The sequence below is a fragment of the Aethina tumida genome, chromosome 2 (genome assembly GCF_024364675.1).
Source record: "Aethina tumida isolate Nest 87 chromosome 2, icAetTumi1.1, whole genome shotgun sequence".
In the NCBI taxonomy this organism is placed as follows: domain Eukaryota; kingdom Metazoa; phylum Arthropoda; class Insecta; order Coleoptera; family Nitidulidae; genus Aethina; species Aethina tumida.
In genome coordinates, this window is record NC_065436.1 from 8026983 (window position 1) to 8044985 (window position 18003).

At 27.2% G+C, this 18003-nt stretch overlaps 1 protein-coding gene across 2 annotated transcripts in view; it reads right to left on the reverse strand.

The window, feature by feature from the left end:
- LOC109603454 (potassium voltage-gated channel protein Shab) overlaps positions 1–18003 on the reverse strand; it is a 176857-nt gene that overhangs the window by 49030 nt on the left and 109824 nt on the right. For both annotated transcript variants that reach the window (XM_049962764.1, XM_049962763.1), the window contains exon 3: positions 6513–6907. In XM_049962764.1, the coding sequence (XP_049818721.1) occupies positions 6513–6754 (242 nt within the window). In that variant the 5' untranslated portion in view covers positions 6755–6907. The remainder of the gene's footprint in view (positions 1–6512; positions 6908–18003) is intronic.

Below are 18003 nucleotides of genomic sequence, written 5' to 3' on the forward strand. Positions count from 1 at the left end.
ACAGACAAAATGCGTCATAAGTACTACTCACAGTATCACCTTACAAACAAATAAATGTGTGTATAATTAATTAAATATATTAAGGATTTCAACTAACTATTAAGGGTTGAGGAAATTATGTAGTGGTAACATTCTCCTGAGCAGAAAAAAAATTAAGCTTTCAGATGATTTGTCTTCGATAATCAACAGCAGCAATTTTGAGAAATGTAATTTTGAGAGACTTCATTGTTATGAATAGATAAATTTTATATTTAGAGGAAATATGCTGTTCCAGGTCCATATAATTCACCTTCCGCTTCTTCAAAAAGCACCTGGTGGGCTGTTGGAGTTCTTCTTTGAACTGATCAACCCTTTTTCGAGGCAGCTCATTAGCTTAACTTAGTAATTTTGCATCCTAAGTCTTACTTCAATAAAAGTTATATTTTATTACAAGTTTTGACGCGTCAGTAAATTGCTAATTGAGATGAATTGAATAATGCAATAACCATGAAGTAGATCAATCACAATATTTTTATCATTATATCCTGAACAATAATAATGTTTTATTCAAAATTTCACACTAGGAGTGTCCCTTAAGTGATCACCAAAAAATCTCACTAAGTCCTTAATAGTTACAGATCTTGGATTTTTTGTAGTATATAACTACCCAACATTTTAACGTTCCGAATTATGGTTAAGTTTTAAATAGCTTTTCAGTTCATAATTTGAATGATTGTAGGCGAATTTAATGTGCAGTATGTTATGAATCACATAAATCATTTATTTATATAATTTTAGCAAAAGTTGTGCAAAATTTAAGACCTAAGACACATCAAAAGTAGCAATAAAATGATGTAACATGAAAACCGTTTTCAAAATTAAAGAATTCAACTACAATCAAATTGTAATGGATTCAAGTTTTAACAAAATTACCATAACTGATTTTCAATCAGATCAAATACTTTACAAGCTCTAAGAAAAACTTATCAATCTGTTATCTAGCATTCAATATTTTGTTAATCCCTTGAGTAGCCAGTTTTAGTTACAAGACTTGGTATTGTAAAATATTGTTGATATATTAAATCTCTAAAAAAGTAAGCCTTTGTATTACAATGATGAAAATTAAGGGTTGAAAAAAGGCACCACCATAAAAACGGAGCCAGTAGCCGGTTATCTGAAAATACACGTGTATTTCAGTTCAATCAAAGTTCATGCGGGTGGGCGTGGTGTTCACTCGTTTGATTTGTATTGTAGGACTGCTAATATCTCAGAATTGAATATAAACTTGAAAAGACCTTTTATCCGAGGATATTTTTAGGGAAATTATTTCTTGTAACCTTTGTAATACATTGCAAATATTGAGTTTGATAATTTCAGACTAAGAACTTTCCGATAACTTCACAGAAAACATACATTCCTTACTTTATAAAGCATTTTATATAAAATAAATAATAATTAACAAAAATTTTTAGTTGATTAGCAGTTTCTATATAATACGTAAAGTACGTACGTAATGTTAATGGGTAATGGGAAATAATAATCTTGGAAGCTTACATCAGCAAGTTGTAAAAATCGATATTCCCTTTATAACTTTCGAGGTTGATAATTTCGGTTAAATATGGAGAATATTACGGATTATTATCACAAACTCCTAAAGGGTACTAATTATACGTTGTTGGAAATATAAAATGTTATAAAATAAAAATATCAAATAAGAAAAAAAATAATAAACCATAAGGGAAATTATGTAAAAGTTTACCGGAAGAAGGATTTACATAATTCAACGAATTGAACCGTGAAAACGTTAAAAGTGAAACATAAAAAATTAAATAGTTTTTAAAGATAATAGAAAAATTCCATGTTGGAAAAGAACTAATTTGCTTCAGTCAGTGGTATTAAACTAGAAATGGAAATAAAGGAAGAAAATATGAAGCTGATTAAGAAAAAAAATTTAAATTGAAGGTGGAATGTTAGAAGTACAAACTACAAATCAGCAACCATAATGTTAAGTACTAAATAAGGAAAATAATTACTTTTAGTATAGTATAGTAAGCATAAAAGTTTTAATAACCTTCCTGTCATATCCACATTTTTTCATTTGAATTAGCTTCTTTAATATCTTGTAGCTGTAGATAAACAAGCAATAATATTATCTCGTTTATATCCTGTTGTAGTTTTATAGGTTTAAAAAATCTCTTTTATGAGTTAGTTTATGTTGAAATCACATTATTCCTGGTATGGCATATTTATTGAATTATAAAATATAAATAAAAAATTATAGTAGATACTCGTATTTATATCTTATAATTTTTAAAATTTATAAAAAAGTAAATCTATGGTATTAATATATTCTTCATTTAATTTCCAGTTTTATTATTACTAAAATTAACCTGTAAATTATTATGATAAATTCCATAAACAAATTACGTGTATTTATAATTCTATAGAAAAATTAAAAATCACATTTTTTATGAATTTTTTATTTAACTATTATAATAAACTATCAAAAATAACTCAAATTATCTTATTCTCAAGAATATTAGAATTTTAGTATAATATTCCAATATTGTTGGAAAATAAGTTAATTTGTGCTATTTCTGACAGTTTATTCTATAGATGGAAGTGCTTAATCCAATGGTGTAGTCAGATTTATCAAAATAAAATAGCTAGCCTAAATATTATTGGTTTAGCCGAAAACGTAACATTTTGTCAATAATTACATATTTTAATGCTTTACAATTGGAAAAAAGAAAGTTAAAATGGTACAATAAATACAAATTTTATGAAGGTGTCCTGATTTATTATTATATCTAATAATTTTTAATGTTTATAAAAAGCAAATATATGATATTTATATGTCCTTTCATTTTCAGTTTTACTGTTACTAAAATTAACCTGTAAATTATTGTTATAAATTTAAATAATTTTAGTAAATAATCCAACATGCAAGAGTTAATATAAGAAAGAAATACATTAAGGAAAATTTATGCATATACGACGTGATATTAAATTAATCGATTAAAATGAATATAGTATTGCCAAATTAAAATAAAATTTAAACTGATTATCGATTGGGTACTATTACAAGGTATTAAGGAAATAAATATAATTTCTGGAATTTTTCATAATAATGTTAGAAATATGAAATAAATAATACTTTTTTTAATTGGTTCTGTCTTCCTAATCTATAAATTAAATACGTATACTTTAAGCCAATATATATATATATATATATATATATATATATATATATATATATATATATATATATTATATAACCTTAAGAAGAAGAATTCACATGAATCATACCATAATAAACTCATGTTCAAAAAATTAGGGATATTGAAAAATGTACAGCGTAGCTAATAATAATGTTAGAAATATGTAATAAATAATACTTTTTTTAATTGCTTCTAATATATCTTCTTAATTTATAGGTTAAACACGTATACTTTAAGGCAAATATACATTATATAACATTAAGAAGAAGAATTCACATGAATCATACCATAATAAACTCATGTTCAAAAATTAGGGATATTGAAAAATGTTACTCCACAAAATTTGTTTTTTTTTTTGTCTGATTTTAACAATTTTTCTAATTGTAAAGCTTGAAAAAATGTTTGACCCAAAACCAAAACCTTTAGGATAACTTTTTAGGCATGCAAATTGAAGAAAGCATACTAGTAAATTTTTATAGAAGCTCTAAGTACACCACTGGATTAAGCACCCCCTGAAATGGATATATACTAAATACCATAACCAAATTATGAGTATTTATAATTCTATAGAAAAATTATAAATTATTTTTTTTTTTTTATTTTTTTTAACAATTATAATAAACTGTCAAAAATAACTCAAAATATCTTATTTTCCAAGAATATTGTAATTTTAGTTTTAAAAGTATAGTATAATTAGAATAGTATTATTAATATAATATTCCAACATTGTTGAAAAATAAGATAATTTGTGCTATTTCTGACAATTTATTCTATAGATGGAGGTGCTTAATCCAATAGTGTAGTCAGATTTACAATAAAAAGCTAGTTTGATTTTAAAATTTGTTATATAGTAGTATATAATAGTAAACAATCTCTGCCATTTTCATAAACTAAAATTTCATTTTTGGAAAGTTTCTCAGACAACGCACGAAGTTCCTAAAAGATTCAGAAACGTTGGAAGAAGATTGAGTACCATTACAAGATATTAAAAAATTAAATATAATTTTTGATTTTTTCACACATACTTCAACCATAATAAGAAGAATTCACGTTCATACCATAATAAACTTATGTTAAGGGATATTAAAAAATGTACAGTATAGCTCCACAAAATTTGTTTTTTTTTTAATTGTAAAATTTGAACATATGTACTTATAGACTTTTAGCCCAAAACCAAAACCTACAGGATAACTTCCTAATCTATAGGTAACACACGTACACTTTAAGCCAAATATATATTATATAATTATAAGAAGAAGAATTCACATGAATCATACTATAATAAACTCATGTTCAAAAGTTAGAGCTATTGAAAAATGTACAGTGCAGCCCCACAAAAATTGTTTTTGTATTAAAGGTATTAAAGAATTAAACATAATTTCTGAATTTTTCATAATAATAATGTTAGAAATATGAAATACTTTTTTAAATTGCTTCTATAGGTTACTCACGTATACCTATTATATTATACAAATATATATTATATAACTATAAGGAGAAGAATTCACATTGTCTGATTTTAACATTATTTAGTTGTAAAGCTTAAAAATATGTACTTATAAACTTTTAGCTCAAATCCAAAACCTTTTAGGCAAAAGTATACTAGCAAATTTTTTATAGAAACTCCTGGATTAAGCACTCCCTGAAATGTATATACACCAAATACCATAAAAAATTATGTGTATTTATAATTCTATAGAAAAATAAAGTATAAAGTATAATAAACTGTTAAAAATATCACAAGTTATCTTATTTTTCAAGAATATTGGAATATTATGCTAATAATACTATAATTATACTAATTCTACCAACCCCCTTCTGTTTAATTTATTTATTATTTATCTTTATAAGTTCGTGGATATATTTCTCAATTGTTTTGGGATAAATTCCCACACATCATTCCTTAATTCTACCTCGAATACACAAAAATTTTAGTTTTAAAAGTATAGTATAATAAGAATAGTACTTATTTTTAATATAATATTCTAAAAATATTAGAAAATAAGGAAATTTGTGCTATTTCTGACAGTTTATTCTATAGATTCTTTATTTTTTTAGGTAAATACCTATTTCAGGAGGTTAGGTCCGATGGTGTAGTCAGATTTACCAAAAATATAGCTAATTTGATTTTCATGCCTAAATAATACGGGTTTATTAGTTTTGGACCGAAAAACGTGACAAGTACATATTCTAATACTTTACACTTGAAAAGAAAAAAGTTAAATTTGTATAATTTTTTAATTACAAATAAGTTCTCGAGAAATAACAAAAAATAAAATTTATTTAGTAAAAATATACACTACATAATAAATTTAACATAAATCAGCAATTTTTATTTTTTATCAAATTTATACATACACTTCCATTGATTTCTTTCTAAGAGGTTATATATTATTCTTGAGTATATTGACTCATATTGATGAAAATATAGCTCTGGAAGATTATTGGGGCGGCGTTGATGATTCGAAAGCAGCCCTTTTAGCATATCCCATGTATGATCGATAGGATTTAGGTCAGGTGATCTCGGAGGAAGGTGTATTGTTCCAATACTTCACCTTTCGTCCTGTTCAAGTCCTAAGCGTTGTGGAGGAGTACTATCGTCAACGAAAATGATGTTTTCACCGACACTAGATTGAGGACTGGTCATCATAACTTGACATATGTGCAATTTTGCACGGCCATTAATATCAAATTGTACCTTATCATAACAACCCCTTTGAAGTGATTAAAATTCTTGAAATCTTTGTTAAATTTGTAGAACACTTCGACCAGACGAGAACTCATCAATATACAGCCCAATTTTATTTTCATTAATGAAAAATACAGATTTCTATTCTTCCATCCAGTGATCATGTGACCTTGCCCGTTCCAATCGTTGTTACTTATGGTTGTAGGGTTATTCAAGCCTTACAATAGTCTTGAGCGTTTACAAACTGACTATCCAGTTGCAAGAAGTTCTGCAGGCTTTCAAACATAAATATCTTCATTTGCAGTCTACAACTTCTTGGACTGAAGTAGAAAGAAACCACTTTGAGTATACTTGCGATTTCGATCTGTTTGATCCCAAATTCCAACATTCCAGTTACTTCACCTCTACTTAATTTACATCTAGCCATAATTATCAGAGGAAATTGCAAACACTACTGAAATTATTGTATTTGTTTCTTTTTATAAAAGTTTAATATACCCAACTTTTGAACATGAATTTATATTATGTTTGCGTTTACTTTATGTGCTCCTTGTTCCTTGTGTATAAAATGGCATTACAAATAAATCGCAGTCACAATTAATGGGGTAATTAATGCTACCTACCTTGAGTAAGGTCTTTGCAGTTGCAGAGGCAGCGGCGGCGGTGGCGGTTGCAGCTGCGGCGCCGACTGCAGCGACTGCGCATTGCCAAGCATCTGTTGCGGGGGCGGCGACATTTGCGGCAGCGAGGTGTAGCGGAGGGCCCGGGGCGCGTCGCCCGGCGCCGCGACTTCAGCGACAGGCGGCGGGGCGGCGCCATCGTCCCAGCGCACGGCCGGTCCGTCGCCGTCCCTGTCGCCCACCATGTACGGCGGCTGGCCGGCTGGGGCGGCGGGGAGACTCGCGCTGCTAGCCGTGCTGCCTCTGCTGCTGCTGCTGCTGCTCCGTCTCCGGATTCGGCCGTCGTCTCCTCATCCGGCGCTGTCGTCACCTCCGCGACGAGGCGCACCCATCGTCACCTGGAAATATTTTTTAAAATATTATCAGATTTAAATATTTATATGCAATGCTAATTATTCTTAAGATGTTGAGTACTGTCCTACTTATAAACAATGTCGTACCAATGTTAATAAATCCCCTGACATTACCAATAATAAAACAAACATGAAAAAATGTAAAAATCATTTTATGAATATTCTCAACTGAGAATTAGAAATAATAAAGTTAGGTATTATTATAGATAAATTGAAAAATTTAATTTTAAAAAATATATAAAAGTGTAAATATGGTAAATGAATACTTGTTTTTAGATGTAGGCATTTTAGAACATGAATAAGGCAATTAGAAAGTGTTTTAGAACAAACAAATTAGTATCAGAAGATGACAATTTTATAGTATATAAGCAAAATAAATAAACAATCGATGACAACTAATTTTATAATCACCTTATTATTATTTTTCAAGAATATTGGAATATTATGAAAATAATACTATAATTATACTAATTCTTTTGATACCCACATTTTATTTACTTCTACCAACCCTCTCTTCTGTTCAATTCATTTATTATTTATCTTTATAAGTTCGTGGATATCTTTCTTTCTTGGAATAATTTTCCACACATCATTCCTTAATTCTACTTCGAACACACAAACATTTTAGTTTTAAAAGTATAGTATAATTAGAATAGTATTTATTTTTAATATAATATTCCAATATTATTGAAAAATAAGATAATTTATGCTATTTCTGACAGTTTATTCTATAGATTACCATAGATTAGGTATAATTGTAAATGAATTGAAAAATTTAATTTTAAAAATATATAGCATCAAAGAGTAAAAATGGTAAATGAATACTTGTTTTTAGGTGTAGGCATTTTAGAACATGAATAAAGCAATTAGAAAGTGTTTTTAGAATGAATAAATTAGTACCAGAATATGACAATTTTATAGTATATTAGCAAAATAAATAAACAATCGATGACAACTAGTTTTATAATCACCTGTTATTTTTCAAGAATATTGGAATATTATGAAAATAATACTATAATTATACTAATTCTTTTGATACCCACATTTTATTTACTTCTACCAACCCTCTCTTCTGTTCAATTCATTTATTATTTATCTTTATAAGTTCGTGGATATCTTTCTTTCTTGGAATAATTTTCCACACATCATTCCTTAATTCTACTTCGAACACACAAACATTTTAGTTTTAAAAGTATAGTATAATTAGAATAGTATTTATTTTTAATATAATATTCCAATATTATTGAAAAATAAGATAATTTATGCTATTTCTGACAGTTTATTCTATAGATTACCATAGATTAGGTATAATTGTAAATGAATTGAAAAATTTAATTTTAAAAATATATAACATCAAAGAGTAAAAATGGTAAATGAATACTTGTTTTTAGGTGTAGGCATTTTAGAACATGAATAAAGCAATTAGAAAGTGTTTTTAGAATGAATAAATTAGTACCAGAATATGACAATTTTATAGTATATTAGCAAAATAAATAAACAATCGATGACAACTAGTTTTATAATCACCTGTTATTTTTCAAGAATATTGGAATATTATGATAATAATACTATAATTATACTAATTCTTTTGATACCCACATTTTACTTACTTCTACCAACCCTCTCTTCTGTTCAATTCATTTATTATTTATCTTTATAAGTTCGTGGATATCTTTCTTTCTTGGAATAATTTTCCACACATCATTCCTTAATTCTACCTCGAACACACAAACATTTTACTTTTAAGAGTATAGTATAATTGCAATAGTATTTATTTTTTATGTAATATTTCAATATTATTGAAAAATAAGATAATTTGTGTTATTTCTGACAGTTTATTCTATAGATTACTAAAAGTTAGGTATTATTATAAATGAATTGAAAAATTTAATTTTAAAAATATATAACATCAAAGAGTAAAAATGGCCAATGAATACTTGTTTTTAGATGTAGGTATTTTAAGACATGAATAAGGCAATTACAAAGTGTTTTTAAGACAAATAAATTAGTATCAGAATATGACAATTTCATAGTATATTAGCAAAATAAATAAACATACGATGACAACTAGTTTTATAATCACCTTAGCTTTCCACAAAATTCTTGGACCACCCTGTGGTTTATTCTTTACTCGATTAATCTTTTTTTAATACACCGTAATATAAAGGCTCAAATTTGTATGTCCAACACCATCTGTTATTTTTTTATTATGCATAATTATGATGTTAAATAATATTAACAATATATTATCAGTGTAAACAGACTGATGACATCTTGTCATTATACAGTGCCGGTCTGTTTGAAAGCGGCACAGCCCTATAAAATTTGTTTTTAATTGTTTTTCAATTGTAGGGCATAAAAATATGTATTTATAGACAAAATGTTTATTGGCCTATAATTTTTATAGCAAATCTAACTACACTATTAGTTTAAGTACTCCGTGAAATGAGTATTATCAAATTTCATAAAAATATGCAGATTTATAATTCTGCAAAAAATTATAACTTATATTCATCTTTTGAATTCATTTTTTTAGTCAAATAGGAATAATCTGTCAAAAATAATTATCTTACTTTTGAACAATATTTTACTATATAATACGGAATACCTTTGATTTGCTTCCATCAATCCACCGTCATTTAAATTCATTTATTATATCTTTTTCATAAGTTTGTGATAGAATTAATAAATTATGTGCAGAAATTACCCCAGAATAAATGGAAAAGATATGATAAATACATTGAATTAAATGACGGATTGGTGGAAGTAAATAAAATATGCGTGTACTGAGTTTTAGAGTAGAGATTTGATTAAAGAATAAATTTATAAGAACATGATATTTAACTTTTCTATGGTACATAATTTTTATCAAATTAAATTAAATACCCATTTAAGGAGTTACTTAAATCACACACATCAATCATTTCCTTCATGCTTTACAATAAAAAAATTCGTCAAAATCTTCTTTCTAATGGGTCACACTGTATATTTAATTTATAATGTAGAAAATTGCAAAATGATTTTATCTAAAATAATCAAGTTAATTAACGAGATAACGTGAAAGAAATTTCATTTTGTTCCATTGATTCCATATTGTAATATCCAGTGAAATCATTATTTCACTAAATATTACAATATTACATGTATATTTTATTTATAATTTAGTAATTGAATTATTGAGTAATATTTTTTAACTACGATTTTTTTGTATTTTAAACTTTATAGAAAAAAGCAAAATTATTTCCTCTAAAATAATCAAGATAATTAATGAGATAACGTGAAAAAAATTTCATTTTCTTCGATGATTTGACTAAATATTACAATATTACATGTATATTTAATTTATAATTTAAAAATTGATTTATTGAGTAATATTTTCTAACTACATTTTTTTTGTATTTTACACTTTATAGAAAAATGCAAAATGATTTCCTCTAAAATGATCAATTTAATTAATGAGATACAATGAGAGAAATTTCATTTTGTTCAATGATTTGACTAAATATTACAATATTACACGTATATTTAATTTATAACTTAGAAATTGATTTATAAAGTAATATTTTCTAACTACGATTTTTTTGTATTTTACACTTTATAGAAAAATGCAAATTGATTTCCTCTAAAATGATCAATTTAATTAATGAGATAAAGTGAGAGAAATTTCATTTTGTTCAATGATTTGACTAAATATTACAATATTACACGTATATTTAATTTATAATTTAGAAATTGATTTATAGAGTAATATTTTCAAACTACAATTTTTTTGTATTTTACACTTTATAGAAAAATGCAAAATTATTTCCTCTAAAATAATCAAGATAATTAATGAGATAACGTGAAAAAAATTTCATTTTCTTCGATGATTTGACTAAATATTACAATATTACATGTATATTTAATTTATAATTTAGTAATTGATTTATAGGGTAATATTTTCTAACTACGATTTTTTTGTATTTTACACTTTATAGAAAAATGGAAAATGATTTCCTCTAAAACGATCGATTTAATTAATGAGATAAAGTGAGAGAAATTTCATTTTGTTCAATGATTTGACCAAATATTACAATATTACACGTATATTTAATTTATAATTTAGAAATTGATTTATAGAGTAATATTTTCTAACTACGATTTTTTTGTATTTTACACTTTATAGAAAAATGCAAATTGATTTCCTCTGAAATGATCAATTTAATTAATGAGATAAAGTGAGAGAAATTTCATTTTGTTCAATGAGTTGACTAAATATTACAATATTACATGTATATTTAATTTATAATTTAGAAATTGATTTATTGAGTAATATTTTCTAACTACGATTTTTTTTGTATTTTACACTTTATAGAAAAATGCAAAATTATTTCCTCTAAAATGATCAATTTAATTAATGAGATAACTTTCCCGAGGAACTAAATATTAATTAATACAATTTCGGAGGCGTTTCTTAAGATGATAACTCAACTTTAGTACATCCTTAATAATAATTGATGTTTGGAACTCGAAATTTATTTATAAACTAAACTTTACAAACATAATTTACCTATAATATTTTCTCTAATATAATTAATTAAGTAAGGAATTTTCTTCTGGTTCAATGATTTATCAAATAAACTTAGTACCACAGGCAAATTAATACTAGACCAAATTTCAACGTATATTGAAGAACCTGAGTTTTCAGAGTAACTATTAGATTGGCCTACTAATTAATATTTCAGAGATAATCATTATCCTTAAGCTATAATTACAACTTTAGTACTTCTTTGTAACATAATTTTCCTGTAGTGATAAATATTTTCTTTAAAATACTCAATAAAAGCCTGTGAAATGAATTTCCTTTAGGTTTAATGGTTTGACTAAACATTACGTTATTAAATAAACTTGGCCTACTGATTAACATTTCAGAAATAACCATTATATAAATCTATTATTTTCTCGAGTCTTCTGAAAACAAATTTTATTTGCAAATTTGTAACATAATTTTCCTATAGTGAAAAATATTGTCTCTAAAATACTCAAGTTAATTAATAAAAGACCGTGAAATGAATTTCCTTTAGGTTCAATGATTTTACTAAACTTTACCTTAGCAACTTTTAATAATAAAGAAAATTTTGAGGTAAATTGGAAAACCCGTAACACCAGAGACAATTAACAGTGTAGCTAAACTTTCATGAATTCAATTAAACTTTAGCTGTCATTTGAGACGCCACTTCGAAAAGTTAAAATATATTAAAGTTTAATTATAAAACATTTTAACATAAGTTGTTTAATAATATTTCACCAGAAATGTATTGATTAATAAATAAAAATGCATTACTTCCCTTTGCCTTTCCTACTAAATCGCTTTTCCACATATTAATTTAAAATAAATCTTATAATATTAAATTTTACAAACTGCAAAGGGAATGAATAATACTTGGTATAAAATAAAATAATTTATAATAGGTAGATTGAATATATTCATTTAATTTTAAATATGTAAAAATCGACACGATATAGTATTTTTTGTATATTATGCTTATTATACTTGCATGTTAAGGAAAACATTATAGCATATATTAAATAAACCTAAGTTATTATCCGGCCACAATTTCAGAAACACTGCAAAAAAATTCGCTAATAAAATATATGGAAACATGCAAATATGCAGTAATTTTATGTTAAATCAATTGATTTAATATGAGATATGTGTGTAGTCAAATCAATTAAACACGCTAGAGCTTGATGTTTTCATGAAAATTAAATATATCGATTTCATTGTACTAATAATACATTATTTACGTTGATTTTTTCCACTAATATAATAATGGAGAATTTAAAATTAACAAATATATTGGTAATGTTTTCCAAATAACATGTAAATATTATTTCAGGATTTATTAATGAAAATTGATTCTCTATTTCATTCATTTACTTATATTTATATATTTTTTGTTAAAAATATAATATGTAAAATCAAAGTAAAATTGCAAAAAATAACAAAATAATTCTTATATTTAACAAGAAACTTTTTTATCAAAAGTCCTTTTTTAAATATTTGGAGGTTGTCAATTAAAAAGTGTTTAGTGTGGTAATAAAATTTTCAGGAAGTTTACGACTTAAATCTGCTTGAAACAAATTCGAAAATATTTTATTAATTTAGAACCTTAATTATCGAGAATAGAAATTAAAACAATAAAACCTAGAAAAGTTAAATGAATCGATAGGGGTAGGTTTTATTTACCCTTGATACTTACAAAATTAAACTATTTCTGAATTAATTATAAATATGCCCATTAATTTAAAGATTAAATATATTCATTTGACTGCTTCACACTGTATATACTAAGTACCACTGACTATTATTAAAGTTTACGACTGAAATCTAATTGAAACAAATTCAAAAATATTTTATTAATTTAGAACCTTAATTATCGAAAACGTAAATTCTAACAATAAATCCTAGAAAAGTCAAATAAATCAATAGTCTGAACTTTTAAATAATCCATTGTCGAACTATTACAAAATTCATATTTCAATTCATATTCAATATTTTATAATTATGCCCACTAACTGAACAAATAAACTTATTCACTTGACTGATTCACACTATATATACAAAGTACCACCGATATTTATTAAAGTTTACAACTGAAATCTGATTGAAACAAATTCAAAAATATTTTATTGGTTTAGAACCTGAAGTATCGAGAATATAAATTAAAACAATAAATCCTAGAAAAGTCAAATGACTCAAGAGTCTGGCAAATAATCTATTGTCTGGACAGTTACAAAATTAATATGTTCCTGAATATTGTATAATTATGCCCACTAACTGAAAGAATAAACTTATTCACTTGACTCATTCACACTATATATACAAAGTACCACCGACATTTATTAAAGTTTACGACTGATATCTCATTGAAACAAATTCAAAAATATTTTATTGGTTTAGAACCTGAAGTATCGAGAATATAAATTAAAACAATAAATCCTAGAAAAGTCAAATGACTCAAGAGTCTGGCAAATAATCTATTGTCTGGATAGTTTTTAACATGTTCCTGAATATTTTATAATTATGCCCACTAACTGAAAGAATAAACTTATTAACTTGACTGATTCACACTGTATATACAAAGTACCATCGACATTTATTATGGTTTGTCTAATCTGAATGAAACAAATTCAGAAATATTTTATTTATTTTATTTTTTTTTTTTAGATCCTTAATTATCGAGAATAGAAATTAAAATAAAAAACCTAGAAAAGTTAAATGAATCGATAGTCCTGAATTCTAAACAATCTATTGGGTTTTGTTTAGCCTGAATAGATACAAAATTAATCTGTTTCAGGAACTTTTATAAATATGCCCATTAATTGTAATAAAAAAATTATTTATTTGCCTGATCCACAATGTATATACAAAGAGCCTCCGACATTTATTAAAGTTTACGACTGAAATCTGATTGAAACAAATTCAAAAATAATGTATTGATTTAGAACTTTAATCATCGAGAATAGAAATTAAAACAATAAATCCTAGAAAAGTCAAATGAATCAATAGTCCTGACTCTTAAATAATCTATTGGAGTAGGTTTTGTTTACCCTGGATAGTAGTTCAATGACGAAATTTTGTTATTGTTCTCCTCGTAAACAGGTCATCATTCACCAGGAATACTTGGCGCATGAACCGAAACTATATTTGCTGGTCATCTTCCAAATCACTTTTTTCGTGTTTTTGGCATGTGTGAGATATCGTTGTGATCACCGGAGCGTTGTTTAATTTTGCATCATTAAATGTTAACAGTGTAATAACATAAATATTTAAGAGTTCTGTACTTTTATTATATAGTTATTGTTGTTTGGAATTAAAGTAACTATTTTGTTGTGACTTTTAATACTAATTATCAATGAAATAAAAATACAATAGAACAGTAAACTTGTTAATAGTAACTAAAATATTATTTTATTAAAAAATGAGTTCTATAATTATATAATACGTAATGTGTGTAGGTAGAAATTCTCTACTCGACTCAGCATCATGTGGCAAAGTGTCCCATATTACTCCAATTTCGATTCTCAAATGTTTAGGAGCCTTTGGTGATCTGAAAAGATTAGTCAGTGTTCTTCCTTTCATATCCTACTCTTGTTCAATGGGAGACAAAACAGCAAGTAACCGGAGCCTATCCTAATAATACCCATTGAAACACGGGCGACACGAGCTTACTGAAACTTGCTCATGTCTGAGATGCCTTAAACAAAAGGTAAGATGACATATCTTAACACTTTCTGTACGTTTTTCTTTCCATGTGCTTCTAACACTTTGGGCACTCTTATTTATAATTAGGGAATTTTTAGGAGAAACACTCTGTCAGATTTACCATCCTCATTCATATGATCCTGACACTATTCCAATTTTTGACTTCAATATTCTGAGAATTGCGAAGACTAAAATACCTTACAAAACGTCAAGATCAACAATGCAAAAATTAAAGATCTCTTCTTCTTTATGTCAAAAATATATGATAATCGTTTGGTGCCATCAAAACTTCTCAACTATAGAAGTGTGAGGAGATGGAACACAGCACCTCTTCTGTTGGCCAATTCTCACCGTTTCTGTCTATTTATTGACAGTGGGGATCCCTAGTAATTAGTATTAATTAATTATTAACTAAACCCGTATGCATTGTGTGGATATCCGACAAAATCTGTTCAATACATCAATGTATCATCATCAACATCAATTAAGATTTTACAAAAGTCAAAACTTATCATAAATTAACAGTATTTCATAATGTTTATTGTTAATAAATTTCTTAATCTAATAGTAATATCCAGAAACATAATATTAAAGTAATGTATAACAAATTATATTTTTAAATTACCTCTAAAAATGAAGGTATTTAAATGCCCGTTAAAATTGACTTGCAACTTCCCCCCCAGGCACTAATTGCTTGTGATATTTATTCAACCGCAGAGCCAGATTCAGCTGCAAAAAAAAGTCCACCCCAGTTTGGGAGGAAAGTAGGCCAGCGCTTAGATCTTGCGAAGCAATAAAGAAACTAAAGAGCGATAAAAGAATAGGTCAAAGTTCAGAGCCACCCTCCCAGATGTTGAACACATAAAGGTCGGCTCAATAGATCCCAATTGAACTGTTACAACTCCGTATTTATTGAGAGATGATTAGTTTTTTTTTAGCAAGTCCATTGATTCGTTTCGATGATGGGCTTTTATAGTCCTTATTCGAATATATCAATCACATTTGAAGGGACATACTTAATTTTCCTTCGAAACTTTTACACAGTTAATTCAAGTTTTTAAATGTTTAGTTTCAGTTTTATTAATTTCTTTTTATATATTTGAAAATAATTAGACTAGACCAGTCATAATTTAAATTCAAAAAAATAAATTTTAATATGTCTTAGATTATTGGTTCTAAGAGACAGGATCAGTTCGACACGGATGATTGCTGATGAATTTTTTGCCGATGAAGGTGGGCCAATTGGTATTCGATTTGTTTACCTCCGTTATAAGGTCTTTTGGCCTTTGAATTTTTGGATATACTTCTACCAGCAAACCATAAAGGCCAACGTAGTGACATTGTGTTTAGTCATGAGAAAGAGGTGATCCTCGCTTTGCTGTGGAGAGTCATACTCATATCACTATGATTTTCAGTAGTGGCAATATGACAAACCATCGATATGTGGATGACTTTTTGGAGCCTACTTTTCATCCCTACATCAGAAGAGATCTCGGACTAATTGTTCAGTAAGGTAATACCCGTCCACATATGACCAGGAATACATTAAACTTCCTGGAAGCCTCTCATGTGAATTTACTGTCTTAGCCACCCAAATCTTCAGACTTTTCCCCAATCGAAATGTGTGGGATATGACGGGGTGACGCTTAAGGAATTTACAGCGTCCTCGACCGACTTTTAAAGAACAAAAACGTCAGATTTAGTTCGTGTGGTATTATATCCCACATTCCCATGTTTTAATCAAACCCATTTTTAGCTTCTGACAATTTATACATTAAAATTTTTGTTTAATTTTTTAAGTGAAAACTTCTTTAACCCCATGTCGGTTCGCGTCACCGACATGCTCGTCCTTCTTTTGTTAATAAATTCAGACAAAAGAAAAAAGTTGTTGATTTGGCTGGTAAACTCAGTTACTAGACCAACAAACTATATATCTGCCGGCGTTTCAAGAGGTACCCGAAAACTAGACCTTAAGAATAAAAGCCCGGAACTAGAGGGTGAGTTACAGCTGTACATTTGAGAGCATTATGAAATCAGGTAAAATTTTACTAATGCAGTGGTTTCGTTAAAGGCCTCCAGCTAAGCCGGAAATGAGTTTGACGCTAATATCTATTATTGTTTTGAAAGTGGGGGGTTCATAGAGGAGAATGCCGTTTGAAAGGAATCTCTATCTAGAAATATTCGAAACTTTCGGGATCATCTTTTTTTCTGATGTACTTTCAAGGAAAAAATCAACGCCCAATTCTCTTACCATCTGTTACCAACGCGCTCAATTTTGTCCATATATACCAAATATCGTGGGGGGTAAGATTCAATATTGAAATCAAGTGACCGGTTGTACATATTTTGGTTCCAATTACAATCGATATTTATTAAGCAAAACTAAAACATACTTGTTTTTTATACCGTCAACAAAAGTGTGTAAACTGAAAATAAGCCTTTCCTAACAAATAATAATAGATTTAATGTATTTTTAGAAGTGAAAACTTCTTAAGTCGTGTTGGGCACTTTTTGATAAGAAAATATTATGTGTTCGCGTCAGTGACATGCTCATGACTGGCGCATGCGCAATGTGCTGTGCGCCTTAGACACTTTTTGGATGGGTGAAATCTCGTGCGTTCGCGTCACCGACATGCTTATACCAGTATATCTGTAGCTATACAGTTGACGTATAGTGATGTGTATATCTTATAAGTGAGACATTTATTTAAATATGTCCAATGATCGAAAACTCAGTACTACAAAACATAAAACGACAATCGATGCTGCTTTTAAGCGATACTTACATAAATTTGAATCAAACATTTTCATTTCTTACTTTAGTTAGCATAAA